The sequence below is a fragment of the Jaculus jaculus genome, chromosome 7 (assembly GCF_020740685.1).
Source record: "Jaculus jaculus isolate mJacJac1 chromosome 7, mJacJac1.mat.Y.cur, whole genome shotgun sequence".
NCBI classification, from domain to species: Eukaryota; Metazoa; Chordata; class Mammalia; order Rodentia; family Dipodidae; genus Jaculus; species Jaculus jaculus.
In genome coordinates this window covers 85,646,379-85,669,656 of record NC_059108.1, presented here as the reverse complement: position 1 = coordinate 85,669,656, position 23,278 = coordinate 85,646,379, and the positions used below count along the sequence as shown (strand labels likewise).

The 23,278-nt window shown below is 42.8% G+C and overlaps 1 protein-coding gene, 1 long non-coding RNA gene and 2 other non-coding genes across 5 annotated transcripts in view; 3 read left to right on the top strand and 1 right to left on the bottom strand.

Moving 5' to 3' along the window:
* Positions 1-3,616, top strand: part of Snx6 (sorting nexin 6) — a 58,356-nt gene extending 54,740 nt beyond the window's left edge. For both annotated transcript variants that reach the window (XM_004649115.3, XM_045155035.1), the window contains one exon: positions 1,906-3,616. In XM_004649115.3, coding sequence (XP_004649172.2) covers positions 1,906-1,959 — 54 coding nt within the window. In that variant the 3' untranslated portion in view covers positions 1,960-3,616. The remainder of the gene's footprint in view (positions 1-1,905) is intronic.
* Positions 3,617-5,252: 1,636 nt separating this feature from the next.
* LOC123462078 lies at positions 5,253-18,561 on the top strand. The gene is made up of 3 exons (XR_006638079.1): positions 5,253-5,490; positions 16,304-16,384; positions 18,523-18,561. It is a non-coding gene; the product is annotated as an uncharacterized LOC123462078 (long non-coding RNA).
* LOC123462367 lies at positions 5,440-5,599 on the top strand. Its single transcript, XR_006638197.1, has one exon. It is a non-coding gene; the product is annotated as a U1 spliceosomal RNA (small nuclear RNA).
* Positions 18,562-20,460: 1,899 nt separating the features above from the next.
* LOC123462672 lies at positions 20,461-20,623 on the bottom strand. The gene has a single exon (XR_006638453.1). It is a non-coding gene; the product is annotated as a U1 spliceosomal RNA (small nuclear RNA).
* Positions 20,624-23,278: the final 2,655 nt, after the last annotated feature.

The following is a 23,278-nucleotide window of genomic DNA, read 5'->3' as shown; positions in this document are numbered from 1 at the left end:
CTTTCTTTCACCTTTTAGCAGCTGTGAACACCTGATGTGTGTGCCCCCCTGTGTACATGTGCGATATTGCATGCTTGCATCACTGTGCATTTGGCTGTATGGGACCTGGAGCATCTTAACTAAGTCCTCTCTCCAGCCATTTTTAATTTAAAAAAAAATTGTATGCATTTAAGTTATTCCAAGGAGAGAGAGGGGAGAATGGGCACTCCAGGACCTCAAGCCACTGCAAATGAACTCCAGATGCATGCACCACTTTGTGCATCTGGCTTTATGTCGGTACTGGGGAATCAAACCCAGGTCATTATCCATTGCAAGCAAGTGCCTTAAACTTGAGCCATCTTTCCAGCCCTAGTGGGTTTTTGTTGTTTCTATTGTTATTTTTTATTGACAATGTCCATAATTATAGACAATAAACCATGGTGATTCACCACACACACTTTCCTCTTTGCAACTCCACTCCCCATGTTATTCCTTCCCCCTCTCAATCAAGCTCTTTTTTATTTTGATGTCATCATCATTTCTTCCTATATGGAGGTCTTGTGTATGTAGTGCCAGACACTGTGAGGTCATAGATATCCAGCCCATTTTGTGTTTGGAAGATAGTGTTTTGCTTTGGGACAGGATCTCACTGTGTAGCAGCCAGACTGATCTAGAACTAGAGACCCTTTCATCAGGCTTCCTCCCACGTGCTGGAATTACAGATGTGAATTCACACATCCAACGCTGTTTGTTGAACTTTCTGTCCCCTTCTCTCTTGTTCTTCCCAGTTGAAAGGTCCCATTTTTATTTTATTTTTGATTTTTCAAGGTAGGGTCTCACTCTAGCCCAGGCTGAACTGGAATTTTAACTTTTATTTATTTATTTTTATTTGAGACAGGGAGAAAGGGAGCGAGAGAGAGCTAGAGAGAGAGAATGGGTGCACCAGGGCTTCTAGGCCCTGCAAACGAACTCCAGAGGCATGTACCACCTTGTGCATCTGGCTTACGTGGGACCTGGAGAATCAAACCTGGGTCCTTATGCTTTGCAGGCAAGTACCTTAATAGTGAAGCCATCTCTCCAGCCCATGACCTGGAAATTTAGAATTCACATAAATTTTTCAAGAAAGGTAAAGAAGATGATCATTTGAAAGTGCTTTGGCCAAGAGCTAGGAAAAGAAACACTTTGGCACTGACTAATGATGGTGTGAAGTGAGTGGCCCATGCCTAGAATAGGAAGCTAAGGCAAGACGACTGCCTGAGATTGAGGCCAGCCTGGGCTACAGAGTAAGACCCTATGTGTCTCTCTGTCACATACACACTAACAAATATAAATGCAGAGAGGGGGAGAGAGAGAGAGAGAATGGGCATGCCAGGGCCTCCAGCCACTGTAAACGAACTCTAGATGTATGTGCCCCCATGTGCATCTGGCTTACATGGGTCCTGCAGAATTGAACCAGGATTCTCTGACTTTTCAGGCAAATGCCTTAACCACTAAACCATCTCTCCAGCCCTATGGTGCATGCTTTTAATCCCAGCACATAGGTAGGAGGATCGCTGTAAGTTCAAGGCCAGCCTGAGACAACATAGTGAATCCCGGGCCAGCCTGGGCAAGAGTGAGACCCTACCTTGAAAAGCCAAAATTAAAGAAAGAAAAGAAAAAAAATATTGACTAACCTACAAACTTAAAACTTTTTTTTTTTATTTTAATATTTTGCTTTTTATTTTTAAACAGGGTCTCACTGAGCTTCCAAGGTTGACCTTGTACTTGCTCTGTAGCCTAGCAGACCTCTATCTTTACAATCTCTGGCCCCAGCCTCCCAAGTAGCTGGGGTTATAGGCCTGTACTTTTGGGTCCAAGTAATACTGTATATTTGAGGTAAAACTCAAACTGTTTAAGATAAATTCATAAATGTTTTTTCTTCTTTAGGGTAACCTTCAGTTGCTGCAGAACTGCCTTGCGGTTTTAAATGGAGACACATAAGCCATGCTCCACGTTACTGTTACAAAGGGCTGCCTTCCTTCAAATCTTCTTTCTGTTTTCTTACTGATGTTAAGCATTTCTGCTCACTGGAATCAATAACCAAGCAGCTGACAGTGCGTCTCCTCTCCTCCGAAAACAGTGGGCCGTGCTGTGCGCAGGCAGGGCCAGCCAGACCGTAGGGTGAAACGCTGGACTGTTCACTGGGCAGCGGGCTGTCATCGAGCACGGGTCCTACCAAGAAGCCCAAAGTCAAACTTTTTGTTAAAGTAGTCTCTCTGTGTTCATTTTATAAATAGTAATTCTGGCTGCCACTCTTATTTACCTTTAAGTTACTTCTGAAATTTAACCTTTCAGAATACATTGTTCAAACATGATAAAGATTGCCTTGATTTTTAAATTTTTTTTTTAAAAGCCTTGTATACCTTTTGTTCTGTCATGTAGCCTTGTAAAGCATCTTAGACTTATTGTTAACTAATTAACCAAGACGTTTTGGGTCAGAATTTATGTCATCTTTGTAAGTTTGATTTTGGGGGGAAAAATGCATTAGTATGTTTGCCTTAAACTTGTAGACTAAACCAATTATTGTAAAATAACCAGTGATAACAGTGGTAGTTTTTAACTCTGTGGTCATTGTATCACACTAAAATTTGGAGTAGTTTTAAGAAATCTACTCCAACATTATGCTTTACAGCATAGGTCTTAGGTTTATATTTTTTTTTTATTCCTTTAAAAAAAATGGCCTGTTGAACCAAGTTCACCAATCCCTTCAAAACAGAATGAGCTGGGCCACTGTGCACTTCATAGAAAGTGCAGTTGGGCAGAGACCAGTGACAGGTATTTGTGAAATAAAGGAGCGGCATTGCTTCTGGATTCCGTCCCTGGCTCAGCCAGTTAACTGGGAGATGCGTGTCCCTGAGCCTCTTGGAAGCCACGGCAGTGTGTGTGGAGTGAAAGAGGTCTGCTAGAAGGACAGCTCTTGTCTGTAGGACAAAAGTAGAATATTTGAGATGAAAGTTGATATGCAAATAGTAGACTGACTGCCAGGAGTTCTGTTACAGATATGACTGGTCTTTCTAATGTGAATGAGCGTCATCGTCATTCCTAGTTTAAAGTGAGATTGAATGGTTGCGCTCCTCCGGTGTCTTTTTCTAACTCTGCTGTGTTTAGAAATCACAGGGACATGGGCTGGTCACCCCTTGGATGGGTTCCTGGTTTGTTCACATTTTTCCAAACCATTCTGCAGATTGCCTGCTCTGTCTAGTTTCCATTCATCATGACTCCAGCCTTTCTCAGCTGCATGTTCTCTTCCTGCCTAATGGGCTTGGTCAGCGTTCTGTCTCTCAAACTGACATGCTCCTCATGCTGCCTAAATGTTCATTTTTCTGTTGTTGGCTGACATCTGTGTGTTTGTCCTTTGTGTGTGTAACCTTCATCATTACAAGTGCGCCCATGCAGCGTCCACCAGTGGGTGAGTGCAGGACCAAGAGCCCTTGCTTCCAGATTCAGGTCCAGCCCTCACCAGCTGCCCTTGTGGCCTCAAGCAGGTTTGGGCAGACTTTCTGGACTTCTGCCTCAGTTCTCTACTCTAAAGGACATGTTGACCTACCTCACAGGGGTGTTGTGAGGATTAATAAATGTTGGTACTGTGCTTTGGAAATGTGAAGGTCTGTGTAAGTGCTAAGAAACAGCAAGTCCAGAGCCAAAAGCTGGATTTCTCCACTGTCGTGTTTTTACAAGATACCATCTTCTCGGGAAGGAGGTGGGATGTATCATAAATTTCATGAGAAACTTTTGGAGGCAGCACATCAGAGACTGGCAGGTGCTTCATGTATACTTTTTTTTTTCCCCCCCCCGAGGTAGGGTCTCACTCTAGCCCAGGCTGACCTAGAATTTATTATGTTTTCTCAGGGTGGCCTCAAACTCATAGTGATGTTCCTACCTCTGCCTCCCATATGCTGGGATTAAAGGCGTGTGCTGCTACACCTGGCCTGATGTATACATTACTAAGTGCACTCACTACACATGGCCTTAACCCTAACAAAGACAGCAGATAATGTGCTGCTCTGTCAAGCACGGTCTGCCTCTAGCTCACTGCTATTGAATAGTCCCTGATAGAAATAGCTGCTGTAAACCAGGCATGGTGCCATATGCCTTTAATCCCACTACTTGGGAGGTAGAAGTAGGATCACTTGAGTTCAAGGCCATGGTGAGACTACATACTAAATTCCAGGTCAGCCTGGGCTAGAGTGAGATCCTACCTAAAAAAAAAAAAAAAAAAAAAAAATGCTCTGGGCTTGGAGAGATGGCTCAGTGGTGAAAGGCACACCACAAGCTTGCTCGCGGAGTTCAGGCCCCTGGCACTCCTGTAAAGCCGGACACAGTCATTCAAAATCCCAATGTACCTACAACAATGGGAGGGAGAGTCAGGAGAACCTCAAAGCTTGTGGGCCAGCTAGTCTGGCCTTCATAGCTTTAAACAAGAGACCCTGTCTATCTCAGAGTTACAACATTCCAAAGTTTTCCACTCACTTCCCCATAGGTAGTGTGGAACGACAAACACCAATTTTAAAGCAAAGCTGGAGAGATGGCTTAGTGCTTAAAGGCACTTGCTTGCAAAGTCGGCCCCAGTTCAATTCTCCAGTACCCAAGCCAGATGCACCAAGCTGTGCATACGTGTCAAGTTCATTTGCACTGACAAGAGCCCCTAGCATGCGTGGTGGCGCTTTAATCCCAGGCAAGAGATAGGAGGATCGCTGTGAGTTCAAGGCCAGCCTTAGACTACATGGTGAACTCCAGGTCAGCCTGGGCTAGAGCGAGATCCTACCTCGAAAGAAAGTGTAACTGCATGTTGATCGTATATGGAGACAAAAGAAATTCTTTTTTCAAACCGAATGCCAAATGTCTTGGGGTACAGCTGGTACAGCATGGTTTTAGCAAGCAGGAAGCCATGGTAAGGAGTTAAGGAATCGGAGGAGGCAGAGGTAGGAGGTCACCATGAGTTGGAGGCCAGCCTGAGACGACAGATTGAATTCCAGATCAGCCTGGGTGACAGTGAGACTCTACTGCTCAAAAGAAAAGAGAAAGTCCTAAGAACAGCATGAGATACTTGGCTAATCGGAAGGGTCATCGTTGTGGGGCGCCACCACGCCCTGCATTTTTTTTTTTTTCTGAAAACAAATCAGATCCTTGTCTGTGGATCCACAAAAGCCCGCCAGAGCCTTGTCGGGTGGGCGGGTTTTCTTGGAGGGGCGTGGTGTATGCAGATTAGGAAGGGCGCGGAGGATGCAGGTCTCCGTGGTCGCGGGCCTCCGCGTCCTGCCTGGACGAGATGAGGCGGAACGAGGGCTTTGGTGGGTGTAGAGTGAGACCAGAGCTCGGGAGTGTGCGGTGAGAAGTGGCGTGCGGACGACCGGACGGGTGGACCGTGAATTTGGAGGGCCGCGGCTGGCGTGGTGAGCGTGCGTGCGGGAAGAGCAAGCCACGCTTACTAGGCAGGGGAGATTTCATGACCTCGAAGATCGTCTTCCCAATGTGAGGCTTATGCGTTGCATTCAGGTTATGCTGACCCTTGCGATTTCCCTGGATACAGGAAACTGGGCTGTATAATTTATGCCACTGGGGTACTGTTTTCGTGCTCAGGTCATGTGCATAGGCAGGTTGGTCTTACATATGAGGAGCTGCACAGGGTTGAGGCTGGAGAAAAGCAGATGTGCTATGCCTTGTGATGGCCGTTGTTGTTATTGTTACTTGGGAAAAACTGAAAAGTATGGCTCCTACCTAGTGCAAAAGAACTCATGCTGAACCTCTATAGGTCATCACTCCAGCTCATTGTTTTATTTTAAATTGTTATAATGTGTTGGAGAGATCAGTTAAGGCCGTAAAACGTAAGGACCCAGGTTCAGTTCCCCACGACCCATGTAAACCAGATGCCCAAGGTAGTGCATTCATTTGGAGTTTGCATTGTCTACAGGCCCTAGCACGCCCATTCCATCTCAAATAAATAAATAAATAAATAAATAAATAAATAAATAAATAAATAAATAAAATATATAAATGTTAAAGTGGCGCACGCTTTAGTCCCAACACTCCTGAGGCAGAGACGGAGTCACCTTGAGTTGGAGGACCCCTGAGATGACATAATGAGCTTCAGGTCAGCCTGGGTTAGAGTGAGTTCCCACCTCGACAAAAACAAAACAGTGAATTTCAGGTCAGGTTTGCGCTCTTTCCTGGTTTAGCTGTTTGAAGACAAAGTCTATTTTAGGTTAGGACGATTATGTAGTAACTCAAAGGGTTAGGGTTAGTGGGTTGCAGGAATTTCTCCGTTTTCTTCTCTGTGTTCCCCGTGTTCATCAGTTACCCTTGTGTACTAATGAACACTTTTAACAGTTGTGCTGTGGTCGGGGTAGTAAGTCGCCTATTTTTATTTTTATTTTATTAAGATCTCAATTTATAACCTATGTATACATAACCAAACACAGATAAAGAGAGAACGGGCATGACAAAGCCACTTTCTGTATCAGGCTTTTAAGTGAGCAGTGGAAAATTGAACGCAGGCAGACATTGGCCTTTAATACCTGAGCCATTTCTCCAGACCTCTTTTTTTTTTTTTTCTTTTTCCCTGATGTAGGGTCTCACTCTACCCTAGGCTGACCTGAAATTCAGTATGTAGTCTCAGGCTGAACTCGAAAGCACCCCTGCCTCCAGAGTGATGACACAGACTAAAGGCCTGTGCTACCCCACCAGGCTTCAAGCATTACTTTGTTTGTTTAATCTTTTCGTTGCTTGCACTCTTCTTGTCCCTTATTATTATTTTTTTTATTGTTTGTTTTGTTATTTCGAGATAAGGTCTCACTCTAGCCCAGGCTGACCTGGAATTCACTATGTAGGCTAAGGATGTTTTCGAATTTATGGCAATCCTTCTACCTCTGCCTCCCAACTACTGGGATTAAAGGCATGCACCACCATACCTGGCCTTGTCCCTCATTTTGCATAAAAGTATGCTGAGGGGCAAATTCACCACTTCAGTCTCAAGCCTGAAAGGGCCTTGCAATCTCTTCACTGCTTGACCCCAATAAAGCAGTCTGTAGCCATTTGCAGTGTGGTTTCATGTCTCATTCATGTCACCCTAGTTGGTTCTGATCAACTCAGATCTAACAAGGCGTACAGTGAGTTCAGGACCACCCTGGGCTACAGAGTGAGTTCCAGACCAGGCTGGGCTGGAGTGAGATCCTACCTCAAGACAAAAAAAAAAAAAAAAAAAAGCCTTTGTGTGGCTGGGAAGCCATAGACTCTAGAAAAGAAGCTATAATGGATGTTTGGCTGAATGGATACGGTATGCCTATCAAACTGCTTTCTCTAGTGTTTTATTTATTTATTCATTCATTTCAGAGAGATTGACAGAGACAGAGAATTAATGGGCATGCCAGGGCCTCTTAGCCACTGCAAGCAAACTCCAGACACATAAACCGCCTTGTGCATGGGAATTGAACCTCGGTCCTTAGGCTTTGCAGGCAAGCACTTTTAACTGCTAAGCCATCTCTTCAGCCCCAAACTGCTTTCTAAATATTCATTTTTTATTATATATCACATATTAGTGCTGCTTCCAGCTCTGGTCAGTTTCTTTTTGTAGTTGGCAACAATTAGTGGGGAGACTCAAAACACGGTAAAGTCCTGAAAAGAAGTGACTGTGGGCCAGGTGTGGTGGTGCACACCTTCAATCCCAGCACTTGGGAGGCAGAGGTAGAAGGATCGCAGTGAGTTCAAGGCCACCCTGAGACTACATTGTGAATTGCAGGTCAGCCTTGGCTACAGTGAGACCTTCCCTCGAAAAATCAAAAATAAATAAAATAAAACTAAGGCCTGGCATGGTTGTACATGCCTTTATTCCCAGAATTTGGGATTAAAGGGGTGCGCACCACGTCCATCTGAAACTATGATTGAATCTCCGACTAAGGAAAGTCTCCCCAGAGGTAAACCGACACAGCCGAATACCTGCAGAGCTGTTGGTTTCAACGTGGATCTTGTTAGAAAATCTTCCCACTGCTGCTAAGGCTGGACCCCAAAGGTAACAAAATGTAACTCAACAGGAAGGAAACAAGGAAATAGAGCCTTAAGATAATACAACTACCAGTAGCTAAATACTTCTGTTCATTAGCAGACCAGGGCAGGGTGAAAACGCAATCCTCCACTACCACAAATTATGCAGTTGAGTTTAGATGGTAGTGACCTTGGGATGACTCAGGAGACACCATGACGCAGAGAAGTGACAGGGGAGTGCTCAGCACTGAAATATCTCAATCACACCTTCCATGGTTCAGGGTCCATTGTGGAAGAGGTGTCGGAAAGAATGTAAGAGCCAAAGGAAGGGCAGGACTCCTTACAGCGTGCTCCTCCAGACACAAAATGGCCTAGATATCCATGACCTCACAGTGCCTGACACTACTTGCACAAGACTATCATAACAGGAAGAAAAGATCATGACATCAAAATAAAAGAGACTGAGAGGGGGAAGGGATATGATGGAGAGTGGAGTTTGAAGGGGGAAAGTGGGGGGAGGGAGGGGCTTACCATAGTGCCCCAGCCAGCAGGGAGTTAAACAAGGACCCGAGGGGAAATTAACCTGGATGAGAGACAAGAGACACAAAGAAGGAGACCAAGTCTAGAGTCTGATCCAAGTCTCAAATTTATTCAGGCAAGCACAAGCTTATATACAGGAAACAAAACTTTCTCAACAATGCCTATGTGCCTAAAGTCTGCTCCACAAATGCCTCTGTATCTGAAGTCTGTTCACCAAGGCCGTATGATAAGGCGTCTGTGCCCGGAGATCCAAGACCAGCTGCAGTTCACACGGTCAAAGAGCAGCTACAGCTCCCGACATCTCCCCCATCTTTATTTATTAAAAGAAGCGACTGTGCCTGTCTTAGGTTGTCAAAGGCAGAAGAACATCCTTACCTTTCATTGGACAAACATATTATCCTTCAATATGTGCTCTGAGGTTGGATACCTCCTCCCCCCATCTTACCGATTTCTGGCTACCAGCCAGACAAAATTCAGGGAGAAATAGGATGAAGTCTGAGGGTGCCAAGGACGTGCTCATTCCCTCTCTCTCTCTCTCTCTCTCTCTCTCTCTCTCTCTCCATATATATATATATATATATATATTTTTTTTTTTTTTTTTTGGTTTTTCGAGGTAGGGTCTCATTTTGGCTCAGGCTGAATGGAATTCACTATGTAGTCTCAGGGTCGCCTCGAACTCTCAGAGATACTCCTACCTCTGCCTCCCGAGTGCTGGGATTAAAGGTGTGCGCCACCACGCCCGGCGACGTGCTCTATATTGCATACCTCTGACCTCTAGGCGAACATTCACAATAGACTTCATTAGACATTTGAAGAAAATAGGCAATAGGCATAAGAGAAGCAGAAGACAAACTCCCACAGCTGCAAAGCTGCCTATCTATGAACTAAAAGAGTTCCAACCAGGCAACACAGACTTAATTCCAGCAAGTAAATCATTAGCAGCCTTGGTGGCATCAAAATCAAGATGACTGTTCTGTATAGCTAGAATTTCTGAATGTAAACTAACCAAATCTAACGAAATGTTATCATGATGACAAATTTCTTCCAAGTGCATTTTGACCTTTACCCAATTTTCATAACTAGCATTGTAAGTTTTAGAGGTGATGCAGATCCATTGGTAATCTGTATGGCATTCCAATCAAGCTCTGTAATTTTATTTGAGGAACTTTAAACAAATTTATTTTAAGCAAACTTTATGACTACAGAACACATGGTGTAGACAGTCTATTCCCCCTGTATTTCTCCCTCTCATGAGAAGACACTCTAACTGCTTTAGGGGACTGGGTCGAAGACATCAGATAGATCATTTACTATTTCCTGCTGAACGGGACACAAAGTGAGGACTTGTTGCAGTTAGAGAGTCTCTCTCAGAGAGGGGAACTACTTTAATGGACCGCAGAGTGTAGGCAGATAGTCTTGTAAGAGAACAGTGGAAAGAAAGTATGAAAGTAAGGAGTTAATGAGAAGTGAGCACACAGCAAACTGGTCTTTTTGGAGGTCAAGGGAATCCAGGTAGACAGGCTTGGATCATCTCAGGACCAGCTGAGGATGAGCTGGCTGAGATTTTCTTTCAGAACTGTTCATTAAATGGCACAGTAGTATTTAACATGGCTTGTAAAACAGATGAGATGTTAGCAGCATTATCAGAAACATATACACAACATTTAATCTTGATAATAAAGAGTTATTGGGTGTTATTAAAGGCTATACAAATATATTTTTTGGTCTCAGAACTTATTTATATATTTTAGATTTGAAAATAACCCTTTGAATATCTATAGTTGTTTTTCTTTATTATAGAATTAGAACTATGGGGAAAAGATGTCTTAATGTTTGTTTGTTTCCCCTCTTGAAAAGCTCTTGTGTTACTTAGTAGGCCATTCATATATTTAAGGTATTTTTTATCTTTGGTTATACATTTCTCTCTGAATGTTTAAGACCATGCAGATAGCCAAAAGTTAATTAAGGGTTAATTTTGGAGGTCATTAATGGCTCTCCAAACAGACTTTAGGGACACAGGAGTAGCCCCATAGCTTATTGGTGTCTTTTGCCTGTTAGGATGAGTCAGGGCCATGCTGGCCAAGTAGTTTTCCCTTCTTTGGGAAGTCAGGAGGACTGACTGCTTCTCAATTGTGACTCTCCTGTTTCACATTGTACACCAGTTTTGTTTGGGTCTCCATATCCTCCCTGCTCAGGAAGACAGGTGACTTACCAGGGGGCCAGTGTAGAAGTGTCCCATCATCTCCAGTGGCCTCATGACATGTGATCACAGGCCAAAACATTGACACTTTTTACTCTGACGATTCCAATTGGCTTTGGCTTCTACATAGGTGATTAACACACTTAGAATGGAAGTTACACCAGCCTGGATGTATGTACATATACAGCACATTTAATTACTGAAATAGACATAGTTAAAGAATGGCATAAGGGCTTCTAAAATCATTCTGTCCTATCTTTAAAATTTTTGTTGTACTGTGGCAGCATAAGCCACATATCTGAGGTATAGAGAGTAGGCGCATCTCACATTTAAAATATCTAACATTTATAAATATAGGCAGAACCCGTTACCAGTCTTGAAAACAGTACCAGTTGATTTATACACTTAACTAATTTGATCGAGAAACTATCAGAAAAGGACAAGTAAGACAGTATAAAGTTTTAGCACCTGTGTGAAAATATCTTTGATTAGTTCAGATACCTGTGTGGGTACAAATTACCAGAGAACATTGGAAACAGAACCATGGAGCTTGAATTTTTTTTTTTTTTTTTTTTTTTTTTAGATGAGGACCATTGTTTGAGCATGAGGCTGTACCCTAAAGTAGGGAATATGTCTTAAGGGTTGATTTTCTTATAAGCACTGGAGTTAACATGCTAAAAATTGAGACAGTTACTTTACATACAATAGAGTAGAATCTGGTCTTTTCTGAGCCAAAACAGCTAGCTAAATATTAATATAACCCTGATAAATCTTTTTTTTTTTTTAAATGCAACCAATTTAGGGAATTGGTTGGAATTGTTCCATTAGAAGCAGCAAGTGACTTTATTTTTTGTTAATTATTTATTTATTTATTTATTTTGAGAGCGACAGACACAGAGAGAATGACAGATAGAGGGAGAGAGAGAGAATGGGCGTGCCAGGGCTTCCAGCCTCTGCAAACGAACCCCAGATGCGTGCGCCCCCTTGTGCATCTGGCTAACGTGGGACCTGGGGAACCGAGCCTCGAACCGGGGTCCTTAGGCTTCACAGGCAAGCGCTTAACTGCTAAGCCATCTCTCCAGCCCCTGATAAATCTTTTTGAAAGAAAAAACATTGTTTGACAACCAATGATTTTATCTTAAACTTGATAGCTATTTATTTCATGTATCACCGAAATTTTTATTAACATAAAACAATTTTGTGTTTTACTCATGACTTAAATTTGATAAAGATTAAGCAAGCTATCCCAATATATTTTAGCCTGAAAATTTCTTTTTTTTTTCTTTTTACATCTGCACACCTTTATTTACATACTTTAACATTCTGATCTAAGTACCACTCAAAAGGCATTTTTAACAAGCATTCTATGTCCCAGCATTGAAAAATTCCTTCTGAGTTCCTTCAATTAATTAATCTCACCCCATCATTAACCATCATTCTTATAAGGCTATTAAAAAATTACAGCAAATTGACTAATCCTATTACTAAAAAGAAAGTAGTCTTAATACAATTTTATGTCATTAACACCAATAACACACTTGGAAATGATTTTATTAGGAGTAACTAAGGCAAATTGTATTGTTATCTTGAAGCAGGCTGGCTTAGAATTCAGATCAGTTGCCTCCTCCTTCTAGGTAACAGGACATTACAGTCGTTTTAAAAATATCTGACAAGTTATAAGTTACCTCTTCAGAGGGAGTTGTGTTGTTTTTATTTACTTATTTAAATTTTTGTGTTCACTTTTATTTATTTATTTGAGAGTGACAGAGACAGAAAGAGGCATATATATATATATATATATATATATATATATATATATATATATATATATATATATGGAGAGAGAGAGAGAGAGAGAGAGAGAGAGAGGGAGAGGGAGAATGGGCACACCAGGGCTTCCAGCCACTGCAAACGAACTCCAGACGTGTGCGCCACCTTGTACCTTGTGCATCTGGCTAACATGGGTCCCGGAGAATCGAGCCTTGAACTGGGGTCTTTAGGCTTCACAGGCAAGTGCTTTACTGCTAAGCCATCTCTCCAGCCCTGTGTTGTTTTTATCAATCCTCTATATACGGTGAAGTTGATCTAGAACAAATATGGCAAATACACTCCTGCAAAAGACATTTAACTTTTCCTTTTTAATTTCTATGCTTAGGTCTTTGATTTCCTTGAAATGGTTCTCTAGAAGAGAAAGGGATGTCACCTGCATCCATCTCATCTCTTTAGTTAACAGTCACAAACATGACTACTAGCAGGCACAATGAGCACACATAGACACATACACCCTGTGGTAGTTTGATTCTGGTGTCCCCCATAAACTTAGGTGTTGTGAATGCTAGCTCCCCAGCTGATGGATATTTGGGAATTAATGCCTCCTGGAGGGAGTGTATTGTTGGGGGCGGGCTTATGGGTATTAATGCCAGTTTCCCCTTGCCAGTGTTTGACACACCCTCCTGTTGCTGTGGTCCACCTTATCTTGGCCAGGGGGTGATGTCCACCCTCTGCTCATGCCATTGTTTTCCCCTGCCATCGTGGAGCTTCCCCTTGAGCCTGTAAGCCAAAATAAGTCTCTTTTTCCCAGAAGGTGATATTGGTTGGGTGATTTCTACCAGCAATGCGAACTGGACTGCAACAGTAAAGTGGTACCAAGGTGTGGGGTTGCTGCTAGACACCTGACTGTGTGGCTTTGGCCTTTTGGAGCTGATTTTCAAGAGAACTGTGGGAGGATTTGAAACCTTGGCCTAAGAGATGCCTTGCAGTGCTGTAACTACAGCTTGATGGACTATTCTGGTCTGAGCTGCAAGACCTGAATGCAATAAAAACTATGGACTGTGAGGTTTGGCTTATGAGGGTGAGAAAGCTTTGCTTGGACTGGGCTAGCAGTTGGTGTGAGAATCTTGCTCTTGTGCCCATGTTCTGAGAAGTTGTGCAGGGTTGCTTTGCATAGACATGAACTGGTATGAGCAGAGGGATATGGCACAGAAAGAAAAACCTTTAGGTGAACTGTTGCCTGTTCAGCTGCAACTGAAAGATTACAACCTTTGAGACTGGGCTAGCTGACCTGCGCTGGGGTAAAAGGAAGAATGTAGACTCTTTTGAAGGGGCCTGAGTGCTCAAGGAGTGTCCTGTTCTTCAAAGTCTGCTTTATTCCCCCCTGGATTAACAAATTGGCACCCTACCTAGTATCGTGGAGTATAAGAAATGCAGGAAAGAGGGTCATTGAGTTTGCAACACGGTCTTGTGTTTCGGAAATGTCCATGGGCAGTGTGAAGCTGGTTTGCTAGTTGCCTGCATAGAGACCCCATGGGGCCATGAGGATGAACCCTGGATTGCAGTGGAGACCCAATGGAGATGCCAGGACCATGAGATGGCTGCCAAGGAGAGCTTCCGGCCCTGATGAAGTTTTCCAGGACTGTGAGTAGCCTAGCAGGAGGGGCGGAATTGGAATGCCAGAGACTTGTTGCTGGTCAGAATTATTGGACTTGGAGATTTGTCACTGGCTAGAGTTGCTGGACTTGAAGCTACAGTTTGATATTTGCCCTCGCTATTTTAAATGTTGTATTGGTTGAATGTTTCTTTGCTATGCCCAATGCCATCTTTTGCAGTGTGAATATTTATTCTGTGCCATTATGGTTTTTGTTTTTTTTTTTTTTTGGTATTATGGCTCAGTTAAAATATCTTGGGCTATGGGGATGTATAAACATCATTGGGATTGATAAAAAAAAACTATGGGGACTTTTAAAATGAGATGAATGCATTGCATTTTACATCATGTATGATTATCAGTTTATGGGGACCAGGGTTGGAATGGTGGTTTGATTCAGGTGTCCCCCATAAACTTAGGTGTTGTGAATGCTAGCTCCCCAGCTGATGGATATTTGGGAACTAATGCCTCCTGGAGGGAGTGTATTGTCGGGAGCGGGCTTATGGGTATTAAAGCCAGTTTCCCCTTGCCAGTGTTTGGCACACCCTCCTGTTGCTGTGGTCCACCTTATCTTGGCCAGGATTGATGTCCACCCTCTGCTCATGCCATTGTTTTCCCCTGCCATCGTGGAGCTTCCCCTCGAGCCTGTAAGCCAAAAGAAAACTCTTTCCCAGAAGCTGATCTTGGTTGGGTGATTTCTACCAGAAATGCGAACTGGACTGCAACACACCCACATATAAAAAGAACAAATCCTCCTGATAAAATAAAAAAAAATTTGCTTAAAGAACTTGAAGCAATCTCAATTCCTTGTGCTTTTAAAATATCTTTTACTATGGCAATTAGCTCCTTTTTACTCTTTCCTCAATCTTTTTTCTGAACCTGTGTTTCTTGTGTCTTGAGAGAAGTTTTAAGCCCTTCAACAATTTATGCTTACTTAATGCTTATCCCATAATCGCGTCGCTTTTCTTACCTTTCCAGATCCATATGACAGGCTGGCACTCCTGTGGTGATCTGCAGGCAGATCTTCACTCACCAGTGAGGTGGCGGTCCAATGTTGGGGATGGCCATCCACTCGGCCAGCGGGGAGTTTAAAAAGAGCCTGAGGGGAAATTAACCTGGATGAGAGACAAGAGACACAAAGAACGAGACCAAGTCTAGAGTCTGATCAAGGTCTCAAATTTATTCAGGCAAGCACAAGCTTATATACAGAAAACAAAACTTTCTCAACAATGCCTACATGCCTAAAGTCTGCTCCACAAATGCCTCTGTGTCTGAAGTCTGTTCACCAAGGCCGTAGCATAAGGCCTCTGTGCCCGGAGATCCAAGACCAGCTGCAGTTCACATGGTCAAAGAGCAGCTACAGCTCCCAACACCATAGGATTGTTTACAATAATGGATGTTGTCAATATGAAGAAATACAGACAGAAAGAAAGAACAGGGCACCTACTTGTTTTAATGGCTGTGTGCTCATGTCATTTTAGTGTCCCCACGGAAATGTGTAGCGGCATCTCATCTGTCCTTGGATCAAGCCACTCCCACACTCCTGTTTTCCTTGTGTAGTAAACGCTTTAGCAGTTGACTTGGCAAGTTGTGGTTTGGTCAGAGTAGTCTGAATTTGGGGGGGGAGGGGACTTCAAGGTAGGGTCTCCCTGACTAGCCCAGGCTCTCCTGAAATTCACCATGTAGTCTAGGGGGTGGTCTGGAACTCACAGAGATCCACCTACCTCTGCCTCCCCATTGCTGGGATTCTACACATTAAAAAAAAGATTTAATGCAAGGAGGATGAAGCCTATAAATAAAACCGGAATAATTTCTAACAGTGCAAACAATTAACAGTAGTAACGACGACTGGTTTAGGCCCCAGTATTAGTAAGGGGGTTGTGTCTGTGCTGTAGAAAGCTGGGTCATGCCAGGTACGGGGGTACAGACCTAGCATGTGACACTTGGGAGGTGGACTGAAGAGGACCAGGCTTTAGAGTCTACTTTGGGGATCAGAAAATAAATTGATGTGTGTGTGTGTGTGTGTGTGTGTGTGTGTGTGTGTGTGTATGTGTATATATGTATATGTATTTTTTTCTGTTGTGGTTATTGTTTGGTTGGTTTTTGTTTGAATTTTGTGCCCTGTTTTTCCACGTCAACTACAGTGGAGTCTGCGTGACCTGTTCACCAGGCTGAGGCAAAAGCTTCAAGGAAGAAAGCCTCCTGGAAGGATGTGCATTTTCCAGGTTTGTAGTGCCTTTTGCTGCTGTCTAATAGCTGTTTTCTTCATTACTACTGTTCTGTTCCTGACACATGACAGCAGCATGATGTTCTTTCACAATTTAGTAAAAATTAGATATGGAACAGTTTCCAAAATTGAGTCACCTGATGGTGTGATGCTTCCTCCGGTTACCCCGCTGTTCTTCCAAGCCACAGTGAGAAATCCCAGGACCAGAACCAATCGATGAACCATTACCTTATACAGGAGTGTATGGTAATGGGGATATGCTAGTAAACAATGGTGGGAAGCTTGTTTCTTGATAATCTTTAACTTTTGTGGACAGACTTGCTAGGTCGAGGCCACCTTGATGCTTGCTTATGAAAGCACAAAGAGAAAGCATTAGGAAACAACTGGGATCCAATTATGAAAAGGCAGGATTTGATACACCTCCATTTTTATGGCATGGTTCAAGAAAGAAAACATACTAGATTTATGAAGTCGCCCTGTTAGAACTTTTGTTAAAAATACTTGATGCACTCAGGAGGCAGAGGTAGGAGGATCACCATGAGTTCAAGGCCACCCTGAGATGACAGAGTTAATTCCAGGTCAGCCTGGACCAGAGTGAGACCCTACCTCGAAAAAACAAAACAAAACAGAAAAAAAAAAACTTGATGCTTGAAGCAGGCTGTTCATAAAAATTGTACCGCATGAATAAACAAAGGCTAAGCTTATGCAGCTGGAATTGTATATAACCTGATGCTCTACTTCAGTAAAACACACTCAGATACATTAACCTTGTGTGTGTGTCTGTCACTTCGCTGACTCCTTGCCTGCTACGTCCACGGCGACCTTGCCTGTGTAGCAAGCAGAGATGCTTCTGTACTGGATGAGAGCTGAGGACAGAGGGCCAGCACTCCTCGGAGGGATGCCCCCGGTGACCCCTTGGCAGTCGGTTACTGTAAAGGTTCCTGCTGCCCATGAAGTCACGACGACCTAATTGTGGTGCCAATGAGCTGTGTTCTGCGCTCTGTTTCTTTCCTGCTCCCTTCTAGTTGTTTGTCAAAGAACAGCTAGTTTCTACGCTACGCTTACTATTAATCATACACACAATCAAAGTAACAATTTGAGTATTGAATGTGCCCCTCCTATGATTAGGGCAATGGACAAAATGTATAACTCTACTAGGAATAAAAAATTAACTCTAAAACAGTTTTTAGATGGTGTAGAGTAGAAACAGCTTATGATGTTTTAGAACAATACTGATCCTGAGAAAGTGAAAGTAGAAATGTTAATCGGTAATGTTCATTAGAAGTATGACAGTTCTACAGATAAGGAGTTGTAAAACTTAGGCATTCCCACTAGGAAACTTCCTGGGGGGTATGTTCAGTACTTGATCAAGGACAGATGGTGGACTCCTAGAGCTGGAATCTACCTAGATCCACTCCCCTATGAGGGAGGATATGATAAATTCGGTAATAGATAAATAAATTATAAAGGAAAAAGGAGGCTATGGCATTCTCTTCCATTTATGAAATGCTTAGCAAAGACATGTAAGCCTTGGTGCTTATACTCTAGACAAATAAGAAAAGAATTCCTGGAAAACATTAAACCAGCCTTAAAAGATTGGTGGTCTTTTGGATAGAAACACTTTTATAATGAATATGAGGATTATATAAATAATCTAATAAGTGAAAAGAGATGGCTCTTTGCTCGGTTATAAAAAATAAATAACCTATTGTTCACCTTACATCCCTTACCCCAAGCTTCTATTCATGTAAAGCTATGGTCAATGATACAAGGCGTCCTTCTCAGAAAATGGGTACATTCCTGCCTGATAAATATTACATGTATGCTTACAATACTTAAGATTGTTTAGATTAATGATTTCTGGGATCACTTGTTGGCTTGCTAAGTTTCCCTGTTCAATCTGTATAAAATCTTCATGAAACCTTCAGTAAATTACAGCAGCATATTCAACTTAGAGTGTGTCTGTCTGTCATTTCCAACCCAAACACAAGCCCACTCTCCAATATCAAGCTACCATCAATCACGGGGTATAAGAGGGCCTACACCTATCAAACTGTCTATCAAAAAAGTAAGTGTTATCTCAATTTTCTGGGTGCTAACTTACTCTCCATTGGAGAATCTGCTTCTCTTTTCCAGATAGATGCAGATCCTAAGAAGAGAGCTGCCCCAACATACCTCAGAAGGGGCCCAACTGAAACTAAGGACAACTGGCGAAATAAGCAAGGGTGATGTTTTCCTGTGAACTGGATACCAGCACAAAGGGGAAGGAGATCAATGCAGAGAAAAATCAACTCCTACCAAATCAGAGAGCCAGAGCCTCAGAGGCCCCCAACACCTCAGCACTGAAGCAGACCAAAAATGAACCCAACATGGCTCAGGGAAATCTTGCGGAAGAGGGGGCGGAAAGAATGTCAGAGTTACATGTTGGGTCATGATTTTCAGAGACATTTATCATACTAATAACTGGGGGCTAACTCCACAATGCACGACCCATTTTCAATAACAAGGAGGGTCCAATGGGAGGGGGTAGATCACAGATGAGCCTAAATAATGGTACCAAACTGCCTGTATTTACTGAAAAGAAAACTAATAAATTAAATTAAAAAAAAAATCTTCATGAAACCTTCAGTAAATTACAGCAGCATATTCAACTTAGAGTGTGTCTGTCTGTCATTTCCTCGCTGAATCCCGAGTTCTCCTTGAGCCTTCGCCCTTGTTCTCCCTCGGTCCTGATCTCCCCGAGAGTCAGTCCGCGGCACTTGCCCACCTCCCAAGGCCCTGTTTTCCCTCAGACTGGTGGTCCTGGCTTTGCCAGTCAGCGACACTGTTTATCCTCTTCAATGACAGGATACAGTAGAAAGATTTTGACTGGAAGTTTTCCTTTTCAGTTTGGTTCATTTTCAGTGTTAGTAATTTACATAGTTGTTTGATTCATCTGCTTAAAGAATAGTCTTACAAGAGAGTATTAAAGCACAAGACACCTATTATTCCTTTAAAATCTGCATTGTTTCAAATTTTACATTCTATTCACAGTATGTCAGCAATTCTTTATTATTAAGCAGAAACACAAATGGACAAGGCTCTTCTAAAATGCAGATGTGCATAGCTAGAATACAGTAGTAGTGGATGGGATGTAGGGAATGAGGGAAGAAGAGAAAGCAACTGTTCCTGTGTTCAGAATGTGGCTCAAGTGTTTGGAGCTAAAAACAAGTTCCTTGGACTGGAGAAGATGGCTTAGCGGTTACGACACTTGCCTGCAAAGCCAAAGGACCCTGGTTTGTTCCCCCAGGACCGATGTAAACCAGATAAGGGGTGAATGCATATGGAGTTCATTTGTAGGGGCTAGAGGCCCTAGCATGTCCAGTCTCTCTACCTCTTTCTCAAATAATATAAATATTAAGTAACTCAAATAAATAAGTTGGCTATTACAGTTTCTCTCAAATTGGATTTGAAAAGCCCCAATCCAGATTGGAAACTACAGTTATGCTATGAAATATCTGGCATAATTGATCAAACTAGTCAGAGGATGAAGGATGAATTTATCTCCCATTCAGCTGCACTTTGTAGCATTGCTGCTTTACCAGTTCATGAATCAGTTAAAAAAAAAAAAAAAAAGCCACTGAACTACCAGAAATACTTTGAGGCATAGGGTTTAAAAAAAAAGTAAGGAGCCAGGTGTGTTGGCCTATGCATTTAATCCCAGCACTCTGGCGGCAAAGGTTGGAAGATCTCCATGAGATGAGGCCACCCTGAGAATACATAATGAATTCCAGGTCAGCCTGGGCTAGAGTGAGGACCTACCTTGAAAAGAAAAAAAACAAACACTGAACTGATTCTCTGCAGAACAAAAACATTTAAATGGTAACAGAGAACTACATGACAGAGACCCCTAAAAATAAATACAACAATAATAGATCAGTATTCGAGGAGCTAGAAAAAATGACTTCATTCATTAGCAATTAATTCCCAATCATCATGTGACTATACTACGACAAATCCTATTTTCACATACTAAAAAAGCCCCTTCTTGTCATAACAAGTATGTCAGTGACTTCTGACTTTGAACTCCAAGACCAGGGAAGAGCGCGAACGTAGTCCCCCACTACCACAAATTATGCAGTCGAGTTTCCGGCATTCAGGGAAATCGCAGGGGTCAGCACATCCGGAGTGCAATGGAGAAGCCTCGCCCTGGAAAACCACCTGCGTGATCATGGTATCTCCCCTGCCAGGTAAGTATGAGTCGTCCAGCCCCAATGCACGCTCACCACGCTGCCCGACCCCCTCACACTCACGGTCGATTTTCCGGGACTGACAAGCCAGATGCACAAGGGGGCATATACATCTGGAGTTCCTTGGAAGTGGCTGGATGCCCTGGAGTGCCCATTCTCTCTCTCTCTTCCTCCTTCCCTCCATCCCTGTCTCTTTGTCTCTTTCAAATAAATAAATAAAATACTAAACAAAGCAAAAGAAACACAGAATAAAAAGTACTGTTGGAGGCTGAAGAGATAGCTTAGCAATGCATGTAAGGTGCTTGCCTGCAAAGTCAAATTACCAAGGTTTGATTCCCCAGGACCCATGTAAAAGCATAGGGTAACACATGCAACTGGAGTTTGTTTGCAGCAGCTGGAGGCTCTGGGGGCACCCATACTTCCTCTTTTTCTCTCTCAAATAATAAAAAAAAAAGAGAAATGTTGGATTGGAGATATGGCTTAGTGGAATTGAACCCAGGTTGTTAGGCTTTGCAGGGAAGCTCCTTAAATGGTGAGCCATCTATCCAGCTCTGGGTTTTCAAAGTAGGGTCTTGCTCTAGCCTACGCTGACCTGGGATTCACTATGTAGTCTCACAGTGGCCTCAACCTCACAAAGATCCTACCTCAGCCTCCCGAGTGCTGCGATTAAAAGCATGTGCCACTGTGCCCTGCAAAGCTTTTGTATTTCCCTAAAGTTCTGAAAATCATCAAATTCACTTACAAAAATTTAGATTACAAAAGTGAAGCTGTGTCTCTGGAGCACGTGACGTCACTAGCAGGCAGCTCGATGGAGAGTCTCGAGCACATTGCACCACCATGTGTAGGCAGCTCCATCAGAGAGTCCTCCCCTAGCAGTTGTTTCCCCTGCACACCTTTAGGTTTTTTTTGTTTTTGGTTTTTCAAGATAATGTTACACTCTAGTCCAGGCTGACCTGGAATTCACTATGTAGTCTCAGGGTAGCCTTGAACTCACAGTGATCCTCCTACCTCTGCCTCCAGAGTGCTGGGATTAAAGGCGTGTGCCTCCACACTCTGCTTTTTTTGGTTTCTTGAGGTAGGGTCTCACTCTAGCCCAGGCTTACCAGGAATTGACTGTGCATTCTCAAGGTGGCCTTGAATTCACTGTGATCTTCCTAATTCTGCCTCTCAAGTGTTGGGACCAAAGAGAGAGAAATAGGTGTGCCAGGGCCTCCAGCCACTGCAAACAAACTCCAGACGCTTCTGCCACCTGGTGCGTCTGGCTTTACCTGTGTACTGGGAAATCAAACCTGGGTCCTTTGGCTTTGCAGGCAAGTGCTTAAACTGCAAAGCATTTTCTCCAGCCCATATATTTTATTTATTTTTATTTTTATTTATTTATTTGAGAGCGACAGACAGAGAGAAAGGCAGATAGAGAAAGAGAGAACGGATACCCCAGAGCCTTCAGCCACTGCAAACGAACTCCAGATGCATGCACACCCATTGTGCATCTGGCTAACGTGGGTCCTGGGGAATCGAGCCTCAAACTGGAGTCCTTAGGCTCCACAGGCAAGTGCTTAACTGCTAAGCCATCTCTCCAGCCCCAAATATTTTATTTATTCGTTGATTTATTGATCGTTTGTGTGTGGGATAAATGGGTGTGAGAGAGCCTGTTGCTGTGGCAAACAAACTCCAGATTCATGCATCATGTTGTGCATCTGCCTTCCATGTGGGAACTGGGGTATAAAACCCCAGCCAGTAGGTTTTGAAAGCATGTCCCTTTGGCAGCTGAGCCACCTCTCCAGCCCAATTTCATATTTTTGGAAAAATAATATCATATTGTCTCTAAATTGGTAATATTCTTTAAATTTTTTTTTCATCTTTTTTTAAATTTTTAACATTTTCCATGATTATAAAATATATAACATGGTAATTCCCTCCCGCCCCCCCATACACTTTCCCATTTGAAATTCCATTCTCCATCATATTACCTCCCTGTTACAATCATTGTAATTACATATATACAATATCAACCTACTAAGTATCCTCCTCCCTTCCTTTCTCTACCCATTATGTCTCCTTTTTAACTTACTGGCCTCTGCTACTAAGTATTTTCCTTCTCACGCAGAAGCCCAATCATCTGTAGCTAGGATCCACATATGAGGGAGAACATCTGGGCCTGGGTTACCTCGCTTAGGATAATACTTTCCAGGTCCACCCATTTTTCTGCAAATTTCATAACTTCATTTTTCTTTACCGCTGAGTAGAACTCCATTGTATAAATGTGCCACATCTTCATTATCCACTCATCTGTTGAGGGACATCTAGGCTGGTTCCATTTCCCAGCTATTATAAATTGAGCAGCAATAAACATGGTTGAGCACGTACTTCTAAGGAAATGAGATGAGTCCTTTGGATATATGCCTAGGAGTGCTACAGCTGGGTCATATGGTAGATCAATCTTTAGCTGATTTAGGAACCTCCACACTGTTTTCCACAATGGCTGGCCAGATTGCATTCCCACCAGCATTGCAGAAGAGTTCCTTTTTTTCCAAATCCCCGCCAACATTTATGATCATTTGTTTTCATGATGGTGGCCAATCTGACAGGAGTGAGATGGAATCTCAATGTAGTTTTAATCTGCATTTCCCTGATGACTAGTGACGTAGAACATTTTTTTAGAT